The sequence below is a fragment of the Caloenas nicobarica genome, chromosome 26, assembly GCF_036013445.1.
Source record: "Caloenas nicobarica isolate bCalNic1 chromosome 26, bCalNic1.hap1, whole genome shotgun sequence".
Taxonomy (NCBI): Eukaryota; Metazoa; Chordata; class Aves; order Columbiformes; family Columbidae; genus Caloenas; species Caloenas nicobarica.
The window spans coordinates 6,344,810-6,371,852 of record NC_088270.1 but is presented as its reverse complement, the minus strand read 5'-3'; the positions used below and the strand labels follow the sequence as shown (position 1 = coordinate 6,371,852).

General features: G+C 52.4%; 1 protein-coding gene across 1 annotated transcript; it reads left to right on the top strand.

Annotated features, from left to right (window-relative positions):
- Positions 1–4,073: 4,073 nt before the first annotated feature.
- FEZ1 (fasciculation and elongation protein zeta 1) lies at positions 4,074–26,737 on the top strand. Its single transcript, XM_065652109.1, has 10 exons — positions 4,074–4,142; positions 6,879–7,181; positions 11,382–11,478; positions 13,559–13,648; positions 16,356–16,560; positions 20,774–21,039; positions 23,422–23,502; positions 23,829–23,904; positions 24,422–24,487; positions 26,603–26,737. The coding sequence occupies exons 2-10, from the start codon at positions 6,907–6,909 to the stop codon at positions 26,617–26,619; spliced, it is 1,173 nt and encodes a 390-aa protein (XP_065508181.1). The 5' UTR covers positions 4,074–4,142; positions 6,879–6,906; the 3' UTR covers positions 26,620–26,737.
- The last annotated feature ends 306 nt before the right edge of the window (positions 26,738–27,043 follow it).

Below are 27,043 nucleotides of genomic sequence, written 5' to 3'. Positions count from 1 at the left end.
TCCTTGTCACCTGTAGTGCACCATGGGGTCATAGAATTGTTTTGGTTGGAAGAGACCCTCAAGATCATCGAGTCAAACCATTAACCCAATCCTGGCACTAACCCATGTCCCTGAAAACCTCATCTCCGTCTGTTCAACCCTCCAGGGATGGTGACTCCAGCACTGCCCTGGGCAGCCTGTTCCAATGCCCCACAGCCCTTTGGGGAAGAAATTGTTCCCCAGATCCAACCTCAACCTCCCCTGGCGCAACTTGAGGCCGTTTCCTCTGCTCCTGGCGCTTGTTCCTGGGGAGCAGAGCCCGACCCCCCCTGGCTCCAAGCTCCTTTCAGGCAGGTCAGAGATCAGAAGGTCTCCCCTCAGCTCCTGTTCTCCAGCTGAACCCCCAGCTCCCTCAGCCGCTCCCGTCACCCTTGTGCTCCAGCCCCTCACCAGCTCCGTTCCCTCCTCTCAACTCGCTCCAGCACCTCAAGGTCCTTCTCAGGATGAGGGACCCAAAACTGAGCCCAGGATTCGAGGTGGAGCCTCAGCAGCGCCCAGGACAGTGGCAGAGTCACTTCTCTTGATGATCCGTGTGGGTCCCTTCCACCTCAGGACATTCTGTGGTTCTACGAACATTGATCAGATCCCTCTCAGCTTCTCTTCTCCAGGATGAGCAGCCCCAGCTCTCCCCGTCTCTCCTCATAAGATGCTCCAGGCCCCTCATCATCTTCGTGGCCCCTGCTGGCCTCCCTCCAGTAACTCCTTATCCTTCTTAAACTGGGGAGCCCAGAGCTGGTCGCAAAATCCAGATGCGGCCTCACCAGGGGAGGAACAACCTCCCTGACCTGCTGGTCACGCTCAACGCCCCCCGGCACCGGTGGCCTCTTGGCCGCAAGGCCGCGTTGGTGACTCGTGGTCAGGTAGTTGTAGAAGCTCTAAGGTCTCCCCTCAGCTCCTGTTCTCCAGCTGAACCCCCAGCTCCCTCAGCCGCTCCCATCACCCTTGTGCTCCAGCCCCTCACCAGCTCCGTTCCCTCCTCTCAACTCGCTCCAGCACCTCAAGGGCTTTCTTGTCATGAAGGGCCCAAAACTGAACACATGATTCGAGATGAGGCCTCACCAATTGGTTTTCATTAATTTTTCTTTTTTTTTTTTCAGCCAGTGTTTTCTCTGGGCAGCACTTGCTCATACAGAGTATGAGTCTGTGTACAGACACAAGTGGATCCTTGCTCCAGGGCCATCTACACCACTTTGAGCTCTGCCAGAGCCATCAATTCCAACTGTGAAACCTTCCCGGAGCTTTACCAGTTATCAGGGAGGAGAGCAGCTGGGAGAACTCCACCAGCATCCCGATTCACTCTACACTCTCCCATCACTTGTCTTCCATATTTGTCCCATCACTTGTCACTCGATGATGGATGGACAAAGCCCATCACTGCACCGTAGTCTTCTGCACCACCCTTAGGAGTAATGGCTTTCTAGTTAAAATCGGTTTTGAACTAGGAAGAGACATAATTTATCTTTCCAGAATTAATGGCTTGGTAGTTGGCAGACCTTTGTATGCCACGAGTAGCACCTTCTGAAATGGAGAGTACTTCCACTGGGAACCTTGCCAGGAGTTAGAGCCAAAGGTAGTAGGGGACTCCTTCCTACCTTATGCATCTTGCTGCCACCCCCTTCGATGTCCCTTATCACCTATGCCTATATGTAGGGTAAACGCATGTGTAGGGTGGTTGGGTCCCACAGGGTGTAGGGTGGTTGGGTCCCATGGAGTGTAGGATGGATGGGTGGATCCTATAAAGCGTAGGATGGATCCTATAGAGTGTAGGATGGATGGGTTCCATAGAGTGTAGGATGAATGGATCCTATAGAGCGCAGGTGTCAAACACCTGGCCCGCCACCTTAGCTTAAAGGGGTACTCTCAAGTGTGCAAACATTTCATTTAATTTTTTAATAAATTAGCCAGATACATGGGCTTTAGCAATTACATGTTATTTTTTAAAAATACCTGTAAAAAGACATTTCGTAACCAGTAGCCAGGGTCCGACTCATGAATTCTATGTTGTTTTCTGTGGATACGACCCACTCTGCCCTATGGGGAAGGGAGTTTAAAGGAAAGGTGGGCCTGAGTATTATTTAATCTGGTCCTAAAGGACATCTTGGTCTTTTACTTAGGTGGCACACAATACCACCTTTGGTGGAACAATCTGAATCCCAAAATGTCCAGTAAGAGAGAGGTTGATGCAGAAGGAAGGCAATTTAGTGATAGATGGGAAAGTGAATACGCTTGTGTTTCAAGGAGAAAAATCAGTATGTTTTTTGTGTTATGAGGCAGTGTTGGTGATAAAGGAGAACAATGCACATAATCGAGTGGCAACCACAAGGCCCGTGGGACGAATCCTAAAATTACATTCAACCCTTTGATGTCAATGGCAAGGCTGATGTGGCCCCTGGCGAAAATGAGTCTGACACCCCTGCTATAGAGCGTGGTGTGGATGGGTGGATCCTACAAAGTGTAGGATGGATCCTATGGAGTATAGGATGAATGGGTTCCATAAAGTGTAGAGTGGTTGGGTCCCATGGACTGTAGAGTGGATGAATCCTATAGAGTGTAGGATGGATGGGTTCCATAAAGTATAGGGTGGTTGGGTCCCATGGAGTGTAGGATGGGTGGAGCATATAGACTGTAGGGTGGTTGGGTCCCACAGAGTGTAGAGTGGATGAATCCTATAGAGCAGGGGTGTCAAACTCATTTTCACTCGGGGCCACATCAGCCTCGCAGTTGCCCTCAAAGGACCAAATGTAATTTTAGGACTGTATAAATGTAACTACTCCTACATTTATACAGTCCTAAAATTACATTTGGCCCTTTGAAGGCAACCGCGAGGCTGATGTGATCCCCAGTGAAAATGAGCTTGACAGCCCTGCTATAGAGCATGGGATGGATGGATCCTATAGAGTGTAGGATGGATGGGTTCCATAAAGTATAGGGTGGTTGAGTCCTATAGAGCAGAGGATGGATGGGTCCCATAGTGTTGGGTCCCATAGAGAAGTAAGAAAGAGTTTCATCTTTTAAAGCAGTTGATACTTCATGATTTTTCTGATCTCAGTTCCATACTGTGGTTTTCTACTTTTCTAGTTTTGTCTTCTTTTCTATCTTTTACTTTTTCGTCTTTTCTTCTTCTTTTTCTGTGCCAGATGGCACAGTTTTCCATCCTCCATCAGGTACCTATTAGCAACATTATCACATCAGGTACCTACTAATAACAATATAAACTCTTGACTTGGTGCTTGCCGTGTTGGGTCAGAAATGCCAATATTTAATTCCTGTAAATGCCAGACAATCACACCCGTACTTTGGCCAACCATTTCCTCATCTGGTCCCCTGATCAGCATATCATCTACAAATTGTCAGATTGTCACTTCAGTTGGAAGGATGATCGATCCTACCTCTGTAATACCCAAATTATTAATCTAATTGATTAATTCTGTCGTCTTACGGAAAAGGAGCCGGTGAGCACAGGTGATGATGCTTGTCCTCCCTCTGCATCTCAGTGGCTGCACAAGGCCGGACGTTAAACTCCGTCTAAGGGAGACTGGACGTAAACCCGTTATCAGGGAAAACTGAACTTAAATCCAGTATCAGGGGAAACTGAACTTAAACCCACTATCAGGGAAAACTGAATTTAAAACTGAGCCTTGCACCGCAAACTGTTAAGCCGAGGGTTTTTAAACAAAAGCAGCACACATGACTCCATTGCTCTAAAACGTGTTTATTTCTTAAAAAAATACTTTTTTTTGAGAGAGAGGAAAAAGATTTTTTTGCTCGTTAATAAATAATAATTTTTACCTATTATTTGACTTATATTTCATTGGTTTTGTGTAATTTCTATTTATAATGTACATAATATATTGGTAATGATGCGCATGTGTATAAATAAATGGATATACACGGCGCGGGGGGCTGGTGAACAATATTTTAGGGATCGGGAAAGATCGGACACGACCCTGCAGGGGGAGGGATGATGACGTCAGGGCTCCCTTGACCACCCCCCCCTTCCCGATGACGTCACCCCTCTTCTCCAGCGCGTGCCCAGTGCGGCGGCACCGCCCCCTCCCCCCCCGCCCCCTCCCTGGCGACGCGCGGAGGATGCGGGGCCGCAGGTGGGTGCGGGGCTGGGGGGGGCACGTGGGTGCGGGGAGGGGTGCGTGAGTGTGTGCGTGGGATTTGGGGGTGCAAGAGGGGCTGCTGTTGCGTGCGGGGGAGGGGATGTGGGGTGCAGCGCGGGGGTCGCAGGGGGTGGGGGGGGGGGGGTTCTCGGGGGCGCGCCGGCGCGGTGCGTTGTGGGTGATGCATGCATTGCGGGGTGCGGGGGGGGGATTTTGGGGGTACATCGTGGTGCAAGCTCTGGGGTTTGCGCACGGCGGGGGGGGTGGATTTGGGGAGTGCAGCAGGGAGGGACGCCTCGGTGCATTGTGGGGGGTGCCGGCGCTTGGGGGGGAGCGGGAGCGGGAGCGGGAGCGGGGCGGGGGGGGGGCAGCCCCGGGGATGCTGCGCTGCACATCAGCATCCGTGCAAGGGTGGTGCATTGTGGGATGCGCACGCGCTGCCGGAGGGGGGTGGGCACGGGTGCTGTGGAGGCATTTTGGGGTGTTTGGGGGGGTGTTTGCATGGGGGGGGTACATGCACGGAGCTGCATGTGTGGGGGTGCGGCACGCGCAGCGCGTGCACGTGCAGGTGCGTGCAATTGGGGGTGCATGTGAATGGTGCGGGCATATCGGGGTGCACGGAGATGCATATATGTACTGCAGTGCATGCGTGCGCTAGGTGTGGGGCGGCGGTGCATGCATCCCCGGGGGCGCGTGGAGCTGCATGTGTGTGCAGCATGCACTTGCACACCTGTGCACCATGCAGGCATGTGCACCGTGCATGCATGCGCCTTCATCTGCACGCACCCGTTGCACATATGCACCCCCACATGTGTGTGCCCCACTGTGTGCGTGCGCTCAGCGTGTGTGCACAGAGCTGCTTGGCTGCAGAAGTGCAGGAGTGTGCAGGGTGCATCCTGCGCGGTGTGTGTACATGCACAGCCCTGTGTGTGCACGCACCCCTTGCACACGGGCACCGTGACACACTTGCTGCATGTGTGTGCACCGTGTGTGTGTTCACTGCCAAGTGCGTGCGTGTGAGCCTGTGTGCATGCACAGGGGTGTGCACACATGCTGCAGATGTGCGGAGGTTCCTGCACACACGCTGCTGCACGCACGTGGAGGTGCACATGTGCACGGCAGGCGTGTAGACATGCTGCACGTGGGCGCATGTGCACGTGTGCACAGGCACTGCCCAAAGCCCCAGTCTGGCTGGGTTTTCCCCCAAAAGCTGCAGCATTTCTCCTCTTCTTCCCCAGGGAAAGCATGAGCAGGGCTGGATAAGTGGGTTGGGGTAGTGGCACACTGGCTTACTACTAGGTTACTACTTGCTTCCTGTGAGGCTACTGATAAGATACTGCTGGGATACTCTCAGCAACCTTGTGTGGGAGTAGTAAGATACTACCCAGACACAGCTGAGATACTCTTAGGATACTACTAAGATGCTATCAGGAGTTTACTAAAATGCTCTGAGGATACTCTGCAGACAGTACTAAGACACTCTCAGGGTGGCACTAAGATACTATCAGGATACTATGTGGATGCCACTGGGATACTGCAAGAATGCTGCTAAGGCACTGTCAGGGCACTACCAGGATACTATCAAGACACTACTAAGATATTTCCCGCATCTTTTCAAGGTTGCTACTGAGATACTATTATGAAGGTAGCCCTGAGGTAGTGCTTACTCACCATCAGGATACTCTCAGGATACTACAACAGAGAGGGTTAAGATGCTTTCAGCATAGTAATGTCGCGCTAATATAATATCTGGATATTACATTGCACTATCAAGATACTATCAGGACACTACTAAGATAACAGCTGTAAACATTGCAACACGATTAGGATCCTATCCAGACACTGCTCATATACTATTATGATACTATCAGGGCACTGTTAGGATACAACTAGGATGCTATTAGGTTGCTCCTGACGTAGTGTCAGGATATTACTACCTGTGCTGGTACACCATCAGGGCAGCGCTAAGCTATTCAATAGCTGCTACTAGGATACTCTCAGTGTAGCACAAAGGTACAATCAGGACGTTGCTAAGATGTTACCAGGATACTGCCTGGATACTCCGAAGAGACTGTTGGGATACTGCCACAATACTGTCAAGGCACTACTAAGATACTACAGGGCCATTACTAGGATACTGCTAGGAGTACTACTATGATACTATCAAGATATTATCACAACACTACTAAGATGCACTCATTTTTTAGTAGGATGCTAGCAGGATATCAGTAGGATACTTCTGAGATCCTACAAAGGCACCAGAAAAGATAATGATAAGATACTTCTGGAATACTATCAGGGCAACACTCAAACTTTTGGGATACTGTCAGCACATTGTTGATACTAATATGATACTTTCAGGCTGCTACTAAGATAGTGATATAGTATACGGATACTACTAAGATACTACCAATTCAGTAAAAAAGGTAGTGTTATGATACTTTTTACATACTATCAGGGTAGCACTAATATACTTTTGGACCACTATCGACACTTTATTGCTACTAGTGAAGTACTATCAGTATAGTGTCAGGATATCAGTGTATTTCTATGAAGACAGCGCTAAGTTGCTGTTAGGATACTATGGAGATACTGTTGGTTTGTGAGCCCTGGCAGTTGGGTTTCAACCTGTATGGCAGCAGGGAACGAGCAGGAACGTTCGTTCCAAGGGAACGAGGAGCCCTGGTGTTGTAACCTGTGAGTAGCCTCATGGGCACTCTCTCCCCACAGCTAAGGTGGCGTGTTGGCATTGAGGAGGATGGAGGCGCCTCTTGTAAGCCTGGAGGAGGAGTTCGAGGAGGGGCCTGTGGACGATGGGGGGACCCCGCTCCGCGCCGCCGACCCGGCACTGGCCGAGCTGGAGAGCTTCTCGGCCGAGATGATGAGCTTCAAGTCCATGGAGGACCTGGTGCAGGAGTTTGACGAGAAGCTCACTGTCTGCTTCCGCAACTACGACGCTGCCACCGAGGGCTTGGCCCCCGTGCGGGGGCGGCTCCAGGCGCAGGAGGAGGAGGAGCGTCTCCAGGACGAGGAGTGAGTAAAGTCCCCCCTACTCCTGGGATGCCTCCTCGCACACCTGCAAAATCTACCACCCCCGGTGCGGCATGGTTGTACAACATGCCAGGAGTAGCGCTGTAGTATCCTATGAGTCAGGACTCCCTCAGGGTCTGCATGCCACCTTGCATGCTAGCAAGGTACACTCCACGTGCAACTCAGCCCCCTGCATTGTGGCGTAGTCGTGCAGCAGCGTGGAGTAGCTGTGTAGTATCATAGGAGTAGCTGTATAGGATCCTATGAGTAGGCTTGCATGCCTTCTTGCATGGTCATGAGATACGCCCAGTCCCACGGCCTGCAGGCCTCCCTACCCCATTGCAGCATGGCTGTGTAGCACATCACAGTAGCGGTATAGTATGCTATGAGTAACGCCCCTCTGGGACCTATTACACCTCCTTGCATGCTTACAAGATCTCTACCACATGCAAATCCATCCCCTGCCTTGTGGCGTGATCGCATGGCACCTTGGAGTAGCTGTGTAGAATCTTTGGAGTTGCCATGTAGCATCCTTGGAGTAGCTTGTAGTATCCTTGGGACTAGCTGTGTAGCATCCTATGAGTAGCCGTGTAGGATCCTTGGAGCAGCTGTGTAGTATCCTCTGAGGAGGCACAGCAGAGTGCCCCATGTCCCATTGCAATGGGGCCCAGTCTTTGGATGAGCGCCCCCCAGAGGTTGGTGAGTGTAAACCTTGAGTAAGGTGTGAGTAGAGCCTGGCCTCTCTGACAAAATATAGTGGAATTTGCGTTAAAATCTATATTTTCTTTAGAATCTTTTTTTTTCCTGCAAAATGCCCTTTTTTTGCCAAATTAGTGTAATTTTTTTCAGCGGTGCTTATACATTAACACTTTTCAAATGGATTTTTTTGTGTGCTTAAGTGGGACTTTCACCCCCGGGCTGCAATTCCTAATATTCATTTTTCACTGTGCAAAGTGGTTGTTTTTCAACCTAAAAACCCCCAAATCCATTTGGGTTTTTGTATCATTTTTTCACTCGAACCTGCTGAGGCCAAATTGCTTCTCAGAATTGGCCAAATCGACGGTTTTTCGGAGAAAAAAAAATGCATTGTGGCCCGGTGCCGGGGGCGCTGCGCTGTCGCCGGCAGCCAGTTCGCGGCGCCGCTTTGTGCTGCTCATTGTGTCTTTTTGGGTCAGTTTGGGCAAAACAAGGCGCTTTTTTTTTTATTCTCCTTGAATGAGCCCTGTGTGCATGGGTGGGGGATGGACTGGGGCCTTAAAGGCGCTTTATTTCCCTAATTATTAACCATTTCTGGGCATAATTAACCCAGAAATCTGCTGCCGCTTTGCCTGACCCCGCAGGGTGCCAGCCCTTTAAGAGCGGGGCAAAAAAAAGCAAATTTGGGGAGACAATAATTTATTTTTTTACTAACATGCTACATTTTTGTTAAAAATGGGAATGTAGGGGTGGGGGTTTTTTCACTTTTTTGCGCACGAATTTGTGAAATATGTGATTTAGGGGGGAATTAAGATCAAATGAGGAGGGTGATGAGAGAAGTGCCCTAAAATGGGTGGTTTGGAGGGCTGGGGAGGGGCAGGTGGTTTGGGGTGTTTTCAGGGAAATCGGGGTGTGCGTGGACGTGGCCCCGTGTCGGACTAAAATTGCCATTTCTGGTGGGAAAACGGGTGGGTTTACCTTAACTGGGGAAATATTCTCTAATTTCTTTCTGTGCCTTTTTGCCCATGTTTGACCTTTTTCTCCATTTTTTGACCCTTTTCCTGCTGTCGCCACTTTTCAACTCTTTTCTCCTGTTGTCCCGTTTTCTCTTTCTCCCCCTTTTCTCCCTTTTTCTCCACTTTTCCACGATTTTCCTCATTTTTCCCCTTATTCCCCCTTTTTCTTACGTTTTCTCTTTTTCCCCATTTCCCCTTTCCCCCTTTTGCTCCTTTTTTCCCCCTTTTCCTCCTTCCCCTGTTCCTCATTTCCCCATGTTTCCCTCTCTCCCTTTCCCTTCCTTCCAACTTATCCCCCTTTTTCCTTCTTTTCCCCCTTCCTCACTTTTCTTCCATTTCCCCTCTTTTATCCCTATTTTCCTTTCCCCTACTTTTCCCCATTTTCCCCTTTTTCCCCATCTTCTCTTTCTTCACCTCCTTTTTCTCCTCCGTTTTTCCCCTTTTCCCACCTTTTTCCTCTTTTCCCCCTTCCCTCCTTTTCCCAGTTTTTCCAACTTTCCCCCCTTTGCCCCTTTTTTGCTCTTTTTCACAGTTTTCTACCATTTTTCCTCTTTTTCCTCCTTTTTCTTTTTTTCCCCATTTTTTACTCTTTTCCCCCTCCTTCCCCCCTTTTCCCTTCTTTTCCCCATTTGCCCCCCTTTTCCCCTTTCCACCTTTTTTCCTCTTTTTCACCTTTTTCTACCCTTTCTCTTTTTTTCCTCTTTCCCCTTCCTCCCCTTTTTCGTCCCTTTTCCCCAATTTTTACTCTTTTCCCCCTTTTTTCCACTTTTTCCTCTTTTTTCCCTTCTCCCTTCCCCCCCCTTTTCCGCCCTTTTTTCCTCTTCCCCTTTTTTTACTCTTCTCCCCCTTTTTACTATTTCCCCCCTATTTCCTCTTTTTCACCTTTTTCCTCCTTTTTACCTTTTTCTACTTTTTTCACTTTTTCGACTTTTTTTTTTTTTCCACATTTTTCCCCCTTCCCCCCCCTTTTTTTCCTCTCTTCCTCCTCCCTTCCCACACACACCTTTTTGGGGTGAAATTTGGCCAAATTGGTCCAGCCATGTGGGGGAGAATCGAACACCCCTAATCGTGACGCAGAGGAGGGGGATTTGGGGGGTTCAGGACAGTTTGGGGGCATTTAGGAGTATCAGGGCCAAGGTTTGGGGTGGTTTGAGGCAGTTTTGGGGTTATTTCCAAGTGGTTTCGGGTATTTTGGGAAGTTTTGGGGCGGCGGGGGTCAGGGTATCCCAGCCGGTTTTAGGATGTTTCTGGGTGGTTTTGGGGGTTATTTCAGAGCAGCATTTTGGGGTGTTCCAGGACCATATTTTGGAGTGTTTCAGGGCAGTTTGGGGGGGTGACAATTTGGGGTGTTTCCGAGTGGCATTTTGGGGCGCTGTGACTTCATTTGGGGGCATTTCAGCACGTTCCAGGCCTGCATTTTGGGGAGGTTCGAGGCATTTTGGGCATTGCAGAAATATTTTGGGCTGTTGGGCAACAGAGGGATGTTCCAGAGCATCACCACAGTGTTTTGGGATGTTTTGGGGCATTTCTTTAGGATATAAGGGCAACTTTTGGAGGCGGTTTTGGGTGTTTCTGGACAGTATTTGACAACAGCATTTTGGGGTCTTCCCCAGGGGCATTTTGGGGTGTTTTGGAGCGTCAGGGCAAGTTTTTTGAGCAATGGAGAGCTTTTTGGGGGGAGGCTTTGGGGACACCGTTTTGAGACGTTGCGGGGTGTTCTGAGGCAGCATTTGGGGGCATTTTGAAGCATTTTGGGCAGTGTTTCAGGAAGACATTTTATGGTGTTTCTGGGTGTTCAAAGGTGGCATTTGGGGATGCTTGGGGGCATTTAAGGTGTTTTTAATGCGTTATTTGGTGTTCTCGAGCGTTTCAGGGTGGCATTTTGAAGCTTTGGGACCTTTCGGGGCATTTTGGGGCATTTCAGAAGAACATTTTGGTGTGTTCCAGGGCAGCGTTCTGAGGTGTTTTGGGGCCTTTCGGAGGGTCTTGGCACTTTGGGGCAGTGTTTTAGGACAGCATTTGGGGGTATTTCTGGGGCTTTGGGGGCATTTCAGGATGTTTTGGGGCATTTCAGGATGTTTTGGGGCATTTCAGGGCATCACGGTGATGTTTTGAGGTGGCACCTCGGGGCATTTCAGGGTCGTCTTTTGGGGCAGCTGGGGACATTTTGGGACCATTGCAGTTGCCTTTTCGTGGCTATTTTGATGGCAACGTTTGGAGTGTAGTATTTTGGGGTATTTAATGATGATATTTCGAGAAGCTTTGCGATCTTCGAAGGCAGCGTCTGGGCTCTTCTAGATTATAATTTGAGTTGTTTTGGGATGTTTCTGGCATCTCAGTGGGGGTTTGGGATTTTCTGAGGGCATTTCAGGGTGTTCCGGGCCTGCGTTTTGGGGTGGTTTAGGGCATTTTGGCGTGCCCGTTTTGGCGTGCCTTTCTGGAGCGGGGGGCAAGATTTGGGGATCACCACTCACCACCCACTTCCCCGCAGGGTCTGGGACGCTCTCACTGATGGTTTCGCCCCCCGGGGCTCCCCCCGGCCCTGGCTGCTCCCCGAGACCGAGGCCTCCGACAGCACCGGCCCCCAGGTACAGCCGTGCCCCCGCCCTGGCTCCCCAAATCCCCCTCTTCCCCGCATGATTCCCCCGGTGATGCTTGACAGCTGTCAATCAACCCCAAGGCTCAGCGACCATCAGAGCCCTGCAAACTACTCCAAAAATGGTATTTTGGGGGGGCCGCAGCACCGACACAGTGGGTGTCCATGTTTTAGGGTGAAATCACACTGAAACGGGCAAGATTAAGAGTTTGATTTGGCAATCTGGTCTTTGACAGTTTGCCCCCAGGCCAGGGGTGAGATGGTATATTTTTTGAGGTAGAAAACAGTATTTTCTTCATTATAGTGAGTTCATGCTGTGAATAGTGGCATTTGGGGTTGTGGGAGGGCTGCAAAGATGCCCCAAAATCCACTGAATTTGACCCATTTGGATGTTACACAACCTGTTGCTGAAGGGGGAGTAGAAGGTAAATTTCTTGGATTATTTTCTCTAAAAAGGTGAAATAGCCTGTGAAAGGTGGTAAAAAAGAAGATGCCTCCCTGTCCAGCATCTCCATCCAACATCTTCCCATCCAGCATTCCCCTCGGACATCTCCACCTCTGATGTCCCCACCCAATGGCTCCATCTGACCTCTTCCCCATTCAGTGTCACCATCGTCTCCCCATTCAACATCTCCACCATCTCCATCCAGCATCTCCAACACTTCCCCCCATCCAACATCACCGTCTAATTCATTAATTCAAACATCTCTCCATCCAACATCCCTGTACTTCTCCCTGTCCATCTTCACAGTCCAACGTCTCCATCCAACAACTCTCCATCATCTCCCTATCCAACATCTCTGCCTCCTTGCAACATTTCCCCATCCAACACTTCCCTGTCCATCATCTCCCTCTCCAACTTCTCCAGCATCACCATCCACCATCCCTGTGCGAAGTCCCCATCCGAAGTCCCATCCAACATTTCCCTGTCCACCATCTCCATCCATCTCTACCGTGTCCCTGTCCAACATCTTTCCATCCAGTGTTCCTATCCAGTGTCTTCATCCAACATCCCCATCCAACATCTCCACCTAAAGCCCTCATCCTCTATCTGCCCATCCATTGTCTCCCCATCCAACATTCCCACCATCTCCATCCAGCATCTCCAACACCTCCCCATCCAATGTCACCATCTCGTTTATTAATTCAAGCGTCTCCATCCAACATCTCCATTCAACACACCTGTACTTCTCCCTGTCCAACTTCCCAGTCCAGTGTCTCCATCCAACAACTCTCCATCATCTCCCCATCCAACCTCTCTGTCTCCTTGCAACATTTCCGCATTCAATGCTTCCCTGTCTGTCATTTCCCTGTCCACCATGTCCATCCATCTCTGCCCAGTGTCCCTGTCCAACATCTTTCCATCCATTGTTCCCATCCAATGTCTTCCTCCAACATCTCCACCCAATTCCCCCGTCCAGTGTCTCCATCTGACCCCTTCCCCATTCAGCATCACTGTCCATTGTCTTCCCATCCAACATCCCCATCATCTTCATCCAGCATCTCCAACACCTCCCCATCCAATGTTACCATCTCATTTATTAATTCAAACATCTCTCCATCCAACACACCTGTGCTTCTCCCTGTCCAGCTTTGCAGTCCAATGTCTCCATCCAACAACTCTCCATCATCTCCCCATCCAACTTCTCTGTGTCCTTGCAACGTTTCCCCATCCAACACTTCGCTGCCTGTCATCTTCATCTCCAATGTCTCCAGCATCCCTGTGCGAAGTCCCCATCCAAAGTCCCATCCAACATTTCCTCCTGTCCACCACCTCCATCCATCTCTACCCAGCATCTCTGTCCAACATCTTTCCATCCAATGATCCCATCCAGTGTCTTCATCCAACATCCCCATCCAACATCGCCACCTAATGCCCTCATCCACTATCTCCCCATCCAATATCTCACCGTCCAGCCTCCCCGTCCATGTCTCCATCCCTTGTCCCCCCGCATGCAGCGTGTCCCCCTGAGCTGTGGTTCCCTGGTGGCTCTTCCTGTCCCTGTGCCAGGGCCATGTCTGTGGCCATGCCTGCAGTGCCACCACGGCCACCCGGCCCGTGTCTCCTGCAGCTCTGCGAGAAGGAGGAGGAGGAGGAGCTCACCGAGAGGAGCGAGCAAGACTCGGGCATCAATGAGGAGCCGCTGCTGACAGCAGAGCAGGTACCCCTGGTCCTCATGGCCGCCGGGACACCCACATGTCCCCCAAAATCCAGCCTCGGCGTGGCCTCAGCCCACCCCAGCCCCATGACCACCTGCTGAAAGCACAAAAAAAAGGCCAAATCCCCAAATCGTGTCATTTTGGGATGTGGGATGCAGGACACGGGGTGCAGATGGGGATGTGGTGCAGGGTGTGAGGTTGGGGTGCAGGTGGGTTTGGGGTGCGGGTGCACGTGAGCGGCACAGGGTGAAGGATAAAAATGTGGGAGGCAGATGTGGGGATCGGGGCAGCTTTCTGAGGCTTTTTGGAGTGTTTCTGGGCAGTTTGGGGTCTTCCCCAGGGGCATTTTGGGGTATCAGGGCAGTTTTTTGGAGCACTGGAGAGCTTTTTGGGATAGGGGTTTGGGACAGTGTTTTGAGATGTTTCAGGGTGTTCTGGGGCAGCATTTTGGGACATTTTGAAGAATTTTGGGCAGTGTTTCAGGAAGACATTTTATGGTGTTTCTGGGTGTTCAAAGGTGGCATTTGGGGATGTTCTAGGGCATTTCAGGGGTTTTTTTTGGGAGTGGTGGTTTGGAGCATTTCAGGGTGACATTTTGGAGCTTTGGGACGTTTTGGGTCATTTTGGGGCATTTCAGAAGAACATTTTGAGGTGTTCCAGAGCAGCATTACGAGGTGTTTTGAGGCCTTTCAGAGGGTCTTGGCACTTGGTGGGGCTGCAGGTTCCAGGTCGCAGATGTGGGGCAGGGGATGCGGGTGCAGCTGCAGCATCCAGGATGCAGAGTGGAGGGAGCAGGATGCAGACACAGGTGCGGGATGCAGATTGGGATGCAGATGCAGGTCCGGGGTACAAGTGCCCATGAGGGGTGCAGGATTTGGATGCAGATGGGAATGGGGGATGCAGCTGCTGGATGCAAATGGACAGCGCAGCTAGAGATGGATGCAAATGGAGTTGCAGGATGAAGAGGAGGATGCAGGACGTGGGGTCCAGGATGCAGGTGGAGGATGCGGGTACAGGATGAAGGGAGCAGGTTGCAGATGCAGGATGCAGGTTCCAGGATCCAGGATGCTGATACAGATGGGGGATGCAGGATGCAGACACAGGTGCAGGATGCAGATTGGGATGTAGGATGTGGGATTTAGATGCAGATGGGAATGGGAGATGCAGCTGCTGGATGCAAATGCATGGCGCAGGTAGAGATGGATACAAATGCAAGTGCAGGATGAAGGGACCAGGATGAAGGAGAGGATGTGGGATGTGGGGTACAGTATGCCAGTAAAGATGGAGGAGGCAGGATGATGGGAGCAGGTTGCAGATGGAGGACGTGGGATGCGGCATCCAGGATTTGGATGCCGATACAGATGGAGAATGCAGGTGCAAGATGAAGGGAGCAGGATACAGAGGAGAACATGGGATGTGGGGTCCAGGATGCTGATGCAGATGGAGGATGCAGGATGAAGGGAGCAGGATGCAGATGGAGGATGGAGGACGTGGGATGCAGGATCCAGAATGCTGATACAGATGGAGGATGCAGGATGACAGGAACAGGATGCAGGCACAAGTGCGGGATGCAAGTTGGGATGTAGGATGGGAGATTTAGATGCAGATGGGAATGGGGGATGCGGCTGCTGGATGCAGATGGACAGTGCAGGTAGAGATGGATGCAAATGGAGTTGCAGGATGAAGGGGAGGATGCAGGACGTGGGGTCCAGGATGCAGGTGGAGGATGCGGGTACAGGATGAAGGGAGCAGGTTGCAGATGGAGGATGCAGGATGCAGGTTCCAGGATCCAGGATGCTGATACAGATGGGTGATGCAGGAAGACAGGAACAGGATGCAGACACAGGTGCAGGATGCAGATTGGGATGTAGGATGTGGGATTTAGATGCAGATGGGAATGGGAGATGCAGCTGCTGGATGCAAATGGATGGCGCAGGTAGAGATGGATGCAAATGCAGGTGCAGGATGAAGGAGAGGAAGTGGGATGTGTGGTACAGTATGCCAATAAAGATGGAGGAGGCAGGGTGATGGAAGCAAGTTGCAGACGGACGACGTGGGATGCGGCATCCAGGATTTGGATGCCGATACAGATGGAGGATGTGGGATGTGGGGTACAGGATGCAGATGGAGGGTGCAGGTACAGGATGAAGGGAGCAGGATGCAGGTTCTGGGATCCAGGATACTGATACAGATGAAGGGTGCAGGATGAAGGGTGCAGGATGCAGATGGAGGAGACGGGATGCAGGTTCCAGGATGCAGGATGCCGTTACAGATGGAGGATGCAGGTGCAGGATACAGGGATGATGCAGGACCCAGGATGCCGATACAGATGGAGGATGCAGGATGAAGGGGAGGATGCAGGTTCCAGGGTGCCGATGCAGCTGGAGGATGAAGGGAGCAGGTTGCAGATGGAGGATGCACGGTCCAGGATCCTGTTGCAGATGGAGGATGTGGATGCAGGATGAGGGGGAGGATGCAGGGTCCAGGATGCTGATACAGATGGAGAATGTGGCTCCAGGATACAGTGGAGGATGCAGGATACAGGATGCCGATGCAGCTGGAGGATGAAGGTGCAGGATGAAGGGAGCAGGCTGCAGCTGTGGCTGTGGGACACAGATGCAGCTGGAGGATGTGGCTGTGGGCTGCAGGGTGTAGATGCGACATGCAGGTAAGATGCAGGTGCAGATGGAGGATGCCAATGCCTGGCAGGTCATCGAGGAGCTGGAGGAGCTGATGCAGAGTTCACCCGACCCTGAGGCCGACCCTGAGGGTGATGAGGACGAGGAGGAGGAGGAAGAGGAGGAGACTGAGGCCGATGCTGAAGGCGAAGGCGGCGGTGAGGGCACGGAGCCCATCCTCCTGCGGGAGCTGCGCGCTTTCTCCCCTGCCTTCAACAACAACTGCTCCCACGAAGGTACGGCCAGCAAAACCAACGCCAGGCACTTTTTGGGGGCAAATCCAACCAAACTGGACAACTGAGTCTCTCCAGGCTGCAGTGCTTACACGCTGTTTGGCCAGGAGGGGGCTCTTGGCAAAAAATTAATCCGACAAGGATCTCACTTTTAGTGTTGCTTTAAATGCACCCAGGGTTTAGCCACACACACTGCACATTTTGCAAAATGCCTCGTGCATCATGTGCAGCACTAAACGCCTTTTGCTGAACACATTGTGTCTTTCCCTAAAGCACTTGGCATTTTGCAAAATGCACCGCAGCATCTATTAAATGTCCTGTGCCTTGCATGGGTGGTGTTGTGCACCATCCTTTCTCCGTGCACACCCGAGCTTTTTGCTACACTTGCCCAGCATTTTGCAAAAACACCTCATGTTCTTTGCATTTTGCTGTTTGCAACCTGCATTTCAGGAAATGCACTTTCTTAACGGCACCATGTTTGTGACTGAACGTGCCGGGCACTTCGCTGAGCTGTGCACGGTACATGTTCCCAACTGTGCGGTGCGTTTTGCTACATTTCACTCGCCCGAATGCACCGAGTGCCACTAAATGCACTGTGCACAAGGCGTTTGCCTGATTGTACCATTCATTTTCCTGATTGCACCATGCGTTTTGCTAAACACACGGAAAATCTGGTGGTGCTTTGTCACTAATTGCATTATGCATTGCCCCAGTTTGCTAAGCACCCCATGCAGCACGCATTTAACCGCACCATGCATTGTGCAGAGCATCCCTACCTGCCCAGCGTGTGCCGCTAAATGCATGAGACTTGTCACTAACACCAAGGTGCACGTCACTAACTTCCCCAAGCATTTTGCTAATTGCTCTGTGCGTTCCCCTAATTGCACAATGCGTTTCATTTGTTGCACAGTGTATGTCATTAATTGCACCAGGCAAATCGGTAATTGCTCTGGGTGCATTGTTTATGATGCCAGGCCCTTCAGTAATCACATGATGTATTTATTTATTGGTGGCCCAATAAATGCACCGTGCAGCTCATTAATCACGTGATGCATTTTAGCAGTTCCAGTCTGCGTTTCACTAATTGCACCATGCATTTCATTAATAGCCCTGAGAATTTCACTAATTGCACGGACATGTCACTAATTCCCCCAGACATGCCAGTAATTGCATTGTGCACATCACTAATTGCACCAAGCATATCAAGCACTTTACTAATTGCACCAGGAATGACACTGACTGCACCAGACATGTCACTAATTGCACTTACCACACGGGGCGTTGCACCAGTCGCACCGAGCAGCACGCTAATTGTTTCCCTTTGTCTTAATAATTGCAGCATGCATCTCGCTAATTACATATTGCAATTTTGCACACCTCAGCCTGCATTTCCCTAATTTACTGTGCATGCAATTATTTGCATTGTGCATGTCACTAATTGCATGAGGCGTCCCGCTAATCTCCCCCAACACCTTAATGATGGTGCCATGTGTCTCATTATTGCCGTTTGCAAACTCTAGCGTGCATTACCCTAATTGCCCTGGGCATCGTGTTAGTTGCACCAGGCATCACCCTAGTTGCAGTGTGCGCTGCATGTATTGCACGGGTGCCTCACCAGTTGCACCGGGCAGCCTGCTGCTCACCCTGTGCACCTGAATAATTGCAGCCTGCGCCGCACTAAGTACATGAAGCATTTTGCAAATTTCAATATGCATTTTCCTAATTGCACGTCAGTGATTGCACTGGGCCTTTGAGTAATTGCTCCAAGCACAACACTGGTCGCAGCAGGCATTTCTTTTATTGCACTGCACATTGCACTTATTCCATTTCGCATTGTACTTTTTGCACCAGGCACTTCATGTGCCTGTGCATTGCACTTTTTATGTTGGACATTTCACTTATTGCTTTGTGCATTGCTTGTTTTTCACTGAGCATTCCACTTACTACATCGAGCTTTGCACTTATTGCACTGGGCATTGCACTTGTTGCACCAGGAATTGCGTTTATTGAGCTGTGTATTGCGTTTTTTGCACTGTGTGTTGCATGATTTGTCCCATGCATTGCACTCATTGTGCTGCGTGTTGCACTTTTTGCACTGGGCGTTTCACTTATTACACCAGGCATTGCATTTATTGCAACATGCACTGCAATTTTGCACCGGTCATTTCACTTTTTGCCCTGTTTATTGCCCTTATTGCACCAGGCATGTAATTTATAGCCCTGCGCATTGCATGTTTGGCACCAGGCATTGCACTTAAAGCACTTTGCATTTCACTTATTGCACCAGACGTTTCATTTATCACACTGGACATTTTGTTCATTGCAATATGCATTGCACTTTTTGCACAGGGCATTTCATTTACTGCACAGGGCATTGTACTTTTTGCACCATTCATTGCCCTTATTGCACCAGGCATGTCATTTATTGCCCTGCGCAAGACGCTTTTGGCACCAGGCATTTCACTTATAGCACTTTGCATTTCACTTATTGCTTTGTGCATTGCTTGTTTGACACTGGGCATTTCACTTACTGCCAAACATTGTACTTATTGCACCAGGAATTTAATTTATCGCGCTGTGCATTGCATGTTTTGCACTGCACATTGCATGTTTTGCCCCATGCATTGCACTCATCATGCTGCGCCTTGCACTTTTTGAACCGGGCTTCTCACTTAATGCACTGCGCATTGCAATTTTGCACAAGGCATTTCATTTATTGCACTGTGCATTGTACTTTTTGCACTGTTCGTTGCCCGTATTGCACCAGGCACATCATTTGTTGCACTGCACATTGCATGTTTTGCACCAGGCGATTCACTTATTGCCCTGTGCAGCGCAGTATTGCCCAGGGCATTTCGTTTATTGCATTGTGCATTTCACTTTTTGCGCTGTTTGTTGCCCTTATTGCACCAGGCATGTCATTTATTGCACTGCACATTGCACTTTTTGCACTGTACATTGCATTTTTTGCACCATGCATTGCAGGTTTTGCTCTGTGCATTGCAGTTTGTGCACTGCACGTTGCAGATTTTGCACCGTGCATCACAGTTTTTGCTCTGTGCATTGCAGGTTTTGCACCATGCATTGCAGTTTGTGCTCTGTGCATTGCATTTTTTGCTCTGTGCATCACAGTTTGTGCTCCGTGCATTGCAGGCTTTGCACTGCACATTGCAGTTTTAGCACTGTGCACTGCAGCTTTTGCTGTGTGCATTGCAGTTTGTGCAAAGTGCATTGCAGTTTTTGCACCATGCATTCTAGTTTTTCCTCTGTGCATAGCAGTTCTTGCACCGTGCATTGCAGTTTGTGCACTGTGCATTGCATGTTTTGCACTGTGCATTGCACTTTTTGCACCATGTATTGCAGTTTTTCCTCTGTGCATAGCAGTTCTTGCACCGTGCATAGCAGTTCTTGCACCGTGCATTGCAGTTCTTGCACCGTGCATTGCATGTTTTACACTGTGCACTGCATGTTTTGCACTGTGCATTGCACTTTTTGCACCATGCATTGCACTTTTTCCTCTGTGCACAGCAGTTCTTGCACCATGCATAGCAGTTCTTGCACCGTGCATTACAGTTTGTGCTCTGTGCATTGCAGTTTGTGCACTGTGCATTGCACTTTTTGCACCATGTATTGCAGTTTTTCCTCTGTGCATAGCAGTTCTTGCACCGTGCATAGCAGTTCTTGCACCGTGCATTGCAGTTTGTGCTCTGTGCGTTGCAGTTTGTGCACTGTGCATTGCATGTTTTGCACTGTGCATTGCACTTTTTGCACCATGTATTGCAGGTTTTCCTCTGTGCATAGCAGTTCTTGCACCGTGCATAGCGGTTCTTGCACCGTGCATTGCAGTTTGTGCTCTATGCATTGCAAGTTTTACACTGTGCATTGCATGTTTTGCACTGTGCATTGCAGTTTTTGCACCATGTATTGCAGTTTTTCCTCTGTGCATAGCAGTTCTTGCACCATGCATAGCAGTTCTTGCACCGTGCATTGCAGTTTGTGCTCTGTGCATTGCAGTTTGTGCACTGTGCATCGCAAGTTTTACACTGTGCATTGCATGTTTTGCACTGTGCATTGCATGTTTCGCACCGTGCATTGCACTTTTTGCACCATGCACTGCACTTTTTGCACCGTGCATTGCAGTTTTTGCATTGCACATTTCACCACATGCATCTCCCTAACGGCCCCGCGCGGGTCTCTGCCGGCGTGCCCGCTACAGGGCTGGGCCGTTTGTCTCTGCGGGAGCTGGCGGCGGCGCTGGGGCGCGCGGAGGCGGCGAGCCGGGCGCTGTCGGCGGAGCTGGTGGCGCAGCTGGCGCGGCGGGACGAGCTGGCCTTCGAGAAGGAGGTGAAGACGGCGTTCATCGGGGCGCTGCTGGCCGTGCAGGGCGAGCAGCGCGAGCAGCGAGAGGCTGCCCGGCGCCGCCGCCGCGACCGGGGGCTCAGCGTGCAGGGGGGGCGCCCTGGGAACAACATGCCCCGCAAGGTGGGGACAGCACAGGGACGAGGGACTTGGGGTGGGGGGAGATGGGGGCTTGGGGGGAGAGGGGATGAGGGGTGGAGGGACATGGGACAGAGATGCAGGGACAGGGTAGGTGATGGGGCAGGGGGATGGGGGGATGTGGGGACAGGGGGACACGGGGCAGGGGGATGGAAAGAGAAGGAATGTGGGAAGAGGGAGATGAGGGGTCTGGGGACATGGGGCAGGGGGATGTGGGGACAAAATGGCACAGGGGGACACGGGGCAGGGGCACATAGGGCAGGATGGATAGACATGGGGACCTGGGGTAGGGGAATGTGGGGTGTGGGACATGGAATGACGTGGTGTGGGGACAGGGAGGGGGGATGTGGGATGGGGAGACGTGGGACAGGATGCAGGGAGAGGGTGGGTGATGGGGCAGGAGGATGAGGGACGGGGGATGTGGGGACACGGGGCAGGGGGATGGGAGGACGGGGATGTGGGGACAGGGGGATGAGGCATTTGGGGACAGGGGGCGGGGGATGCAGGGACGAAATGGCACAGAGGGACATGAGACAGGGGGTTGTGGGATGGCGTTACATGGGACATGACAAAGGGTCATGGGACATGGGGACCTGCGGTGGGAAATGAGGGATGGGGAGACATGGGATATGGGGACAAGGATGGAGGGGACTTGGGGTGGGGGAGATGGGGGCTTGGGGGCACACAGGGTAAGGGGATAAGGGGTGGGGTGACATGGGGCAGGGGGATGAGGGACCTGGGGACATGGGGCAGGGGGATGTGGGGACAAGATGGGTGATGGGGCAGAAGGACATGAAACAGGGACACGAGGCGGGAGGATGAGGGATGTGGGGTCAGGGGGATGAAGGATTTGAGGACATGGGGCAAGGGGATATGGGGACAAAATGGCAGAAGGGGACGTGGGATGGGGGGACATGGGACAGGATAAGGAGACATGGGACATGGGGACCTGGGGCACGGGAATGAGGGATGGGGGGACAGGGGGGACTTGGGTTGGAGGGAGATGGGGGCTTGAGGGGACATGGGGTAAGGGGATGAGGGATGGGGGAACATGGGACAGGGGGATGTGGGGACAGGATTTGGTGGGGGGACATGGGACAGGGATGCGGGGACAGGATGGGTGACAGGGCAGGAGGATGAGGGATGGGGGGATGTGGGGACAGGGAGACATGGGGCAGGGAAATGAGAGGACATGGGACATGGGGCAGGAGGATGAGGGATGGGGAGGATGTGGGGACAGGGGGACACGGGGCAGGGGAATGAGAGGACAGGGGACAAGGTAAAGAGACATGGGACACGGGGCAGGAGGATGAGGGATGGGGAGGATGTGGGAAAGGGACATGGGGCAGGAGGGTGGGGGGACATGGGACAGGGATGTGGGGACACAGGACAAGGGGAAGAGGGGAGAGGACGATGTGGGGCCAGGGTAGTGGGATGTGGGACAGGGGGACCTGGGGCAGGGGAATGATGGATGGGGGGACATAGGACAGGCGATGTGGGGACAGGGACAGGGGGACTTGGGGCTTGGAGGGACACAGGGTAAGGAGATGAGGGGACATGGGACAGTGGGATGTGGGGATAAGATGGCACAGAGGGACACGAGACAGGGGGATGTGGGATGGGGGGATGTGGGGACAGGGACATGGTGGGGGTAGGGGGACAGGGGATGTGGGACAGGGGGATGAGGAATGGAGGGACATGGGGCAGGGGGGTGCGGGGACAAAAAGGCATGAGAGGACACGGGACAGGGGGAACGTGGGATGGGGGGACACAGGACAAAGGGACGTGGGGACCTGGAGCAGAGGAATGATGGGGGGACCTGGGATGAGGGGACAGGGGATGTGAGGACAGGGCAGAGGGACATGGGACAAGGGGATGTGGGGTGGGTGGGACGTGGGACAGGGGCTACAGTGACAGGGGAACGTGGGAACAGGGCAGAGGGACGGGGGGATAAAGGATGGGAGGACATGGGACAAGGATGTGGGGACAGGATGGGTGGCATGTAACAGGACAAAGGGACATGAGGATCTGGGGCAGGAGAATGGGGGAACATGGGGACAAGGATGCGGGGACAGGATGTGTGACGGGGTGGGGCGAAGGACGTGAGACAGGGACAGAGGGCAGGAGGATGAGGGATGTGGGGACAGGGGGACACGGGGCAGGGGGATGGCAGGACAGGGTACGTGGGGACAGGGGGATGAGGGAACAAGAGAGGCGATGGGGCACGGGGAGATGGGCACAGGAGGATGGGGGGACGTGGCTTTGGGTGTGAGTCCAGGAGCCAGGAGGGGACACCAGTGGCCAGGGAGGTGCCACAGGTGACGTCCGTGTCCCCGGGAGGTGACAGGGTGACACGGGTGTCCCCAGCGCTTCAGCATGGAGGGCATCTCCAGCATCCTGCACTCGGGCCTGCGCCAGACCTTCGGCCCCACCGCCAACGAGAAGCAGGTGCCCTTTGCCCCTTTTTCCCCCCAAAATTGCCCAAATTTTTAAATTTCGTAACCCCACTCTGTCCCCCACACCCCATCGTGCAAAAATCATTTTTCACCCCCCCAAACCCCCTCCCTGGGGTTTCACGTTTGGGCGGGTTTTGTAGCACATGATTAAGTCAGTACCCCCAAAACACCTGCAAATTCAAAGTGATCGCAGCAAAGCCTCAGAGATTTTCTGCTTTTGTGTCAATTCAGGGTGATTTGTGGCAGGGCGGCGCGAAAAATGGGCAGTTTTGTGCCATCTGGGTGTTTCTGAGGGCGGTTTTCTTGGTTTGTTTTCAGTACCTGAACACGGTGATTCCCTATGAGAAGACGGGCTCGCCTCCCTCTGTCGAGGACCTGCAGATGCTCACCAACAGTGAGTATTCCTTCCAGCTGCCGTTTTGGGGCAAAATCAGCTGGTTTGCGTCACCCGATGTGGCGGATTTGGGACACAAACGCCCCTTTTGCGTCGCTGCAGTGGCTGCAGTTTGGGTGTGTTATTGGAACACGGCAAATTCGGGAGGGAATCCCCTTTGTTTCTTTTTTTTTTTCCGCCGTTGCCGCACAGGCGACTCGAGGTGTGATCGGCCGTGCCGCATTATTGCGAGGAAGCCTGTTTTGGAGGGGAAAGACCCGTTTTGCAACACAGTTTGGGTGCGATCACTCATTTTCCGTCACTGCAGCTGATTTGCAGCACAAACCATCCCAGTTTTTGCACCCTCACCAGCGCCGATTTGGGGCTAAAACACCCGTTTTGCATTGCCGCAGATTGGCTGTTTGGGGGTGAAAATGTGTTTTTTGTGGATCTCTGGAGCCTTTGGGGCTGTTTTGGAGGAGATAAGGGACATTTTTGGGGCCGCGGCGTCACCTCACATGTCCCTTTTGCCTCCCAGTCCTGTTCGCCATGAAGGAGGGGAACGAGAAGGTGCCCACGCTGCTCACGGACTATATCCTCAAAGGTACCTGCTCCCCCGTGCATCCCTTGTGCATCCTCTGTGCATCCCCTGTGCGTCCCCTGTGTGTCCCCTGTGCACCCCTCGTGCATCCCCCGTGTGTCCCCCGTGCATCCCCTGTGCGTCCCTTGTGCGTCCCTCGTGCGTCCCTCGTGCGTCCCTCGTGCATCCCCCGTGCATCCCCCGTGCATCCCCTGTGCGTCCCCTGTGCGTCCCCCGTGCACCCCTCGTGCATCCCCCGTGCATCCCCCGTGCGTCCCCTGTGCGTCCCCTGTGCGTCCCCTGTGCGTCCCCCGTGCATCCCCTATGCATCCCCCGTGCATCCCTGTGCATCCCCTGTGCGTCCCCTGTGCGTCCCCTGTGCATCCCTTGTGCATCCCCCGTGCGTCCCCTGTGCGTCCCCCGTGCATCCCTTGTGCATCCCCCGTGCGTCCCCTGTGCATCCCCCGTGCGTCCCCTGTGCGTCCCTCGTGCATCCCCCGTGCATCCCCTGTGCATCCCCTGTGCGTCCCCTGTGCATCCCTCGTGCATCCCTTGTGCATCCCTCGTGCATCCCCCGTGCATCCCCTGTGCATCCCTTGTGCGTCCCCTGTGCATCTCTTGTGCATCCCCTGTGCATCCCCTGTGCATCCCCCGTGCATCCCCCGTGCGTCCCCCGTGCGTCCCCCTTGCGTCCCCTGTGCGTCCCCTGTGCGTCCCCTGTGCATCCCTTGTGCATCCCCTGTGCATCCCCCGTGCGTCCCCTGTGCGTCCCCTGTGCGTCCCCTGTGCATCCCCCGTGTGTCCCCCGTGCATGCCCTGTGCGTCCCTCGTGCATCCCCCATGCATCCCCTGTGCATCCCCTGTGCATCCCCTGTGCGTCCCTCGTGCATCCCAGCGTGCACCATCGTGCACCATCGTGCACCCCTCATACATTCCTCATGCATCCCTTTCACGTTCCTTTTGCATCCTCTCTTCATCCCATTTGCAGCCTCGTGCAGCACTCAGGTGTGCTTGTGCATCCTTGCACACCCACATGCCTGCTCATGCAGCCTTTCTGCAGGGGGGGGTGTGCATCTGTGCACACTCATGCAGTATTGCACAACCCCATGCACACACATGATTCCTCATCAACCCCTGTGCAGGCTTGTGCATCATTGTGCATGCTTGTGTAGCCCAGTGCATGCTTGTGCACTCTTGTGCATGCCAGTGCAAGCCTCATTGTGCACCCTCATGCATCGTGTGTGCTCATGCATCATGCACACTCGTGCATCGTTGTGTGACCTCATGCACCCCTATGCACATTCATGCACACTCGTGCATGCCCCCGCACAATTGTGCATCCTTGTGCACACTCATTCATCCCCTGCACACTTGTGCATCCTCACACATCCCTATGCACATTTCTTCATCCTCATACATCGTTGTGCATCATCATCCATCCTCATGAATCCCTGTAGGCGCTCGTGTATCCTTGTGCACATTCGTGCATCATTGCGCATCCTCCTGGATTCCTATACATGTTCACACACACTCATGCATGCTTGTGCACCACCATGCATCCCTATGCACACTTGTGCATCCCATACATACTCGTGCATCATTGTGCATCCTCATGTATGTTCTTCCACAGTTGTGCATCCCCGTGTACACTCGTGCATCATTGTGCATCCTTGTGTGTGCTTGTGCATTGTCATGCATGCCTCTGCATACCTGTGCACACTTGTGCGTCATCATGTATACTCATGCATCCCTGTGCACACTTGTGCATCATTGTGCATCCTCATGTGTCCCCATACAGGCTTGTGCATCCCCGTGCACGCTCGTGCAGCCTCGTACATACCTATTCGCGTTCATGCATACTCCCCGTGCATCCCTGTGCACACTCATGCATCCCTGTGCATGTTCGTGCAGCCCTGTACACACCAGTGCACCTTTATGCATCCCTGTACACATTCGTGCAGCCCCGTGCACATTCGTGCGTCATTGTGCATCCTCATACATCTTATGCAAGTTTGTGCACACCCGCGCATCATCGTGCATCCTCCTGCATCCCCGTGCACCCTTGTGCATCATTGTGCATCCTCATGTATCCCTGTGCACCCTCGTGCCCCTGGTGCCCACCCGTCCCTTCTCTTGCAGTTCTCTGCCCGACCTGATGCCACCGCCCCCCAAAAATGAGGCCAAACCCCAGGAAAATGGGTCACCCGCGACCCCCACCCTGCCCCCCCCCCCCTTTGCACAGCTGGGAAATAAATAATTCGTTTCATTAATTAATCAGTCGGCCTCCGGCGTCTCCATCGTCCTCCGATGTGTTTTTGCAACTTCTTGATCAAAAAAAACCGCACCTTTTGGGTGGAAAATACCGAAATACCGACGAGGACTTTGCTGCCGCGCTCATGAATATTCGTCTTATCAGATATGCAGATTTCTGGCTAACGAGCTGTCGGTGCGATTGGCGCGGAAAACGTGGCTGTAAATTCCATTTTCGGGGGGATTTTTCCCATTTTCAGCTTTTCTGTGGCCCAATTTTCTGCTAAAAATGGTGCAAAAATCACCTTTTTTTTTTTCCCCCCCCCAAAA

What these genes read in the sequence shown, in the direction of transcription:
- FEZ1 (XM_065652109.1), top strand. Translation starts at nt 6,907, where the DNA reads ATGGAGGCGCCTCTTGTAAGCCTGGAGGAGGAGTTCGAGGAGGGGCCT. An exon ending in GAGCGTCTCCAGGACGAGGA is followed by an intron (nt 7,182 to 11,381) that starts GTGAGTAAAGTC and finishes ACTTCCCCGCAG; the next exon opens with GGTCTGGGACGCTCTCACTG. An exon ending in CCTGCAGATGCTCACCAACA is followed by an intron (nt 23,905 to 24,421) that starts GTGAGTATTCCT and finishes TTTGCCTCCCAG; the next exon opens with TCCTGTTCGCCATGAAGGAG.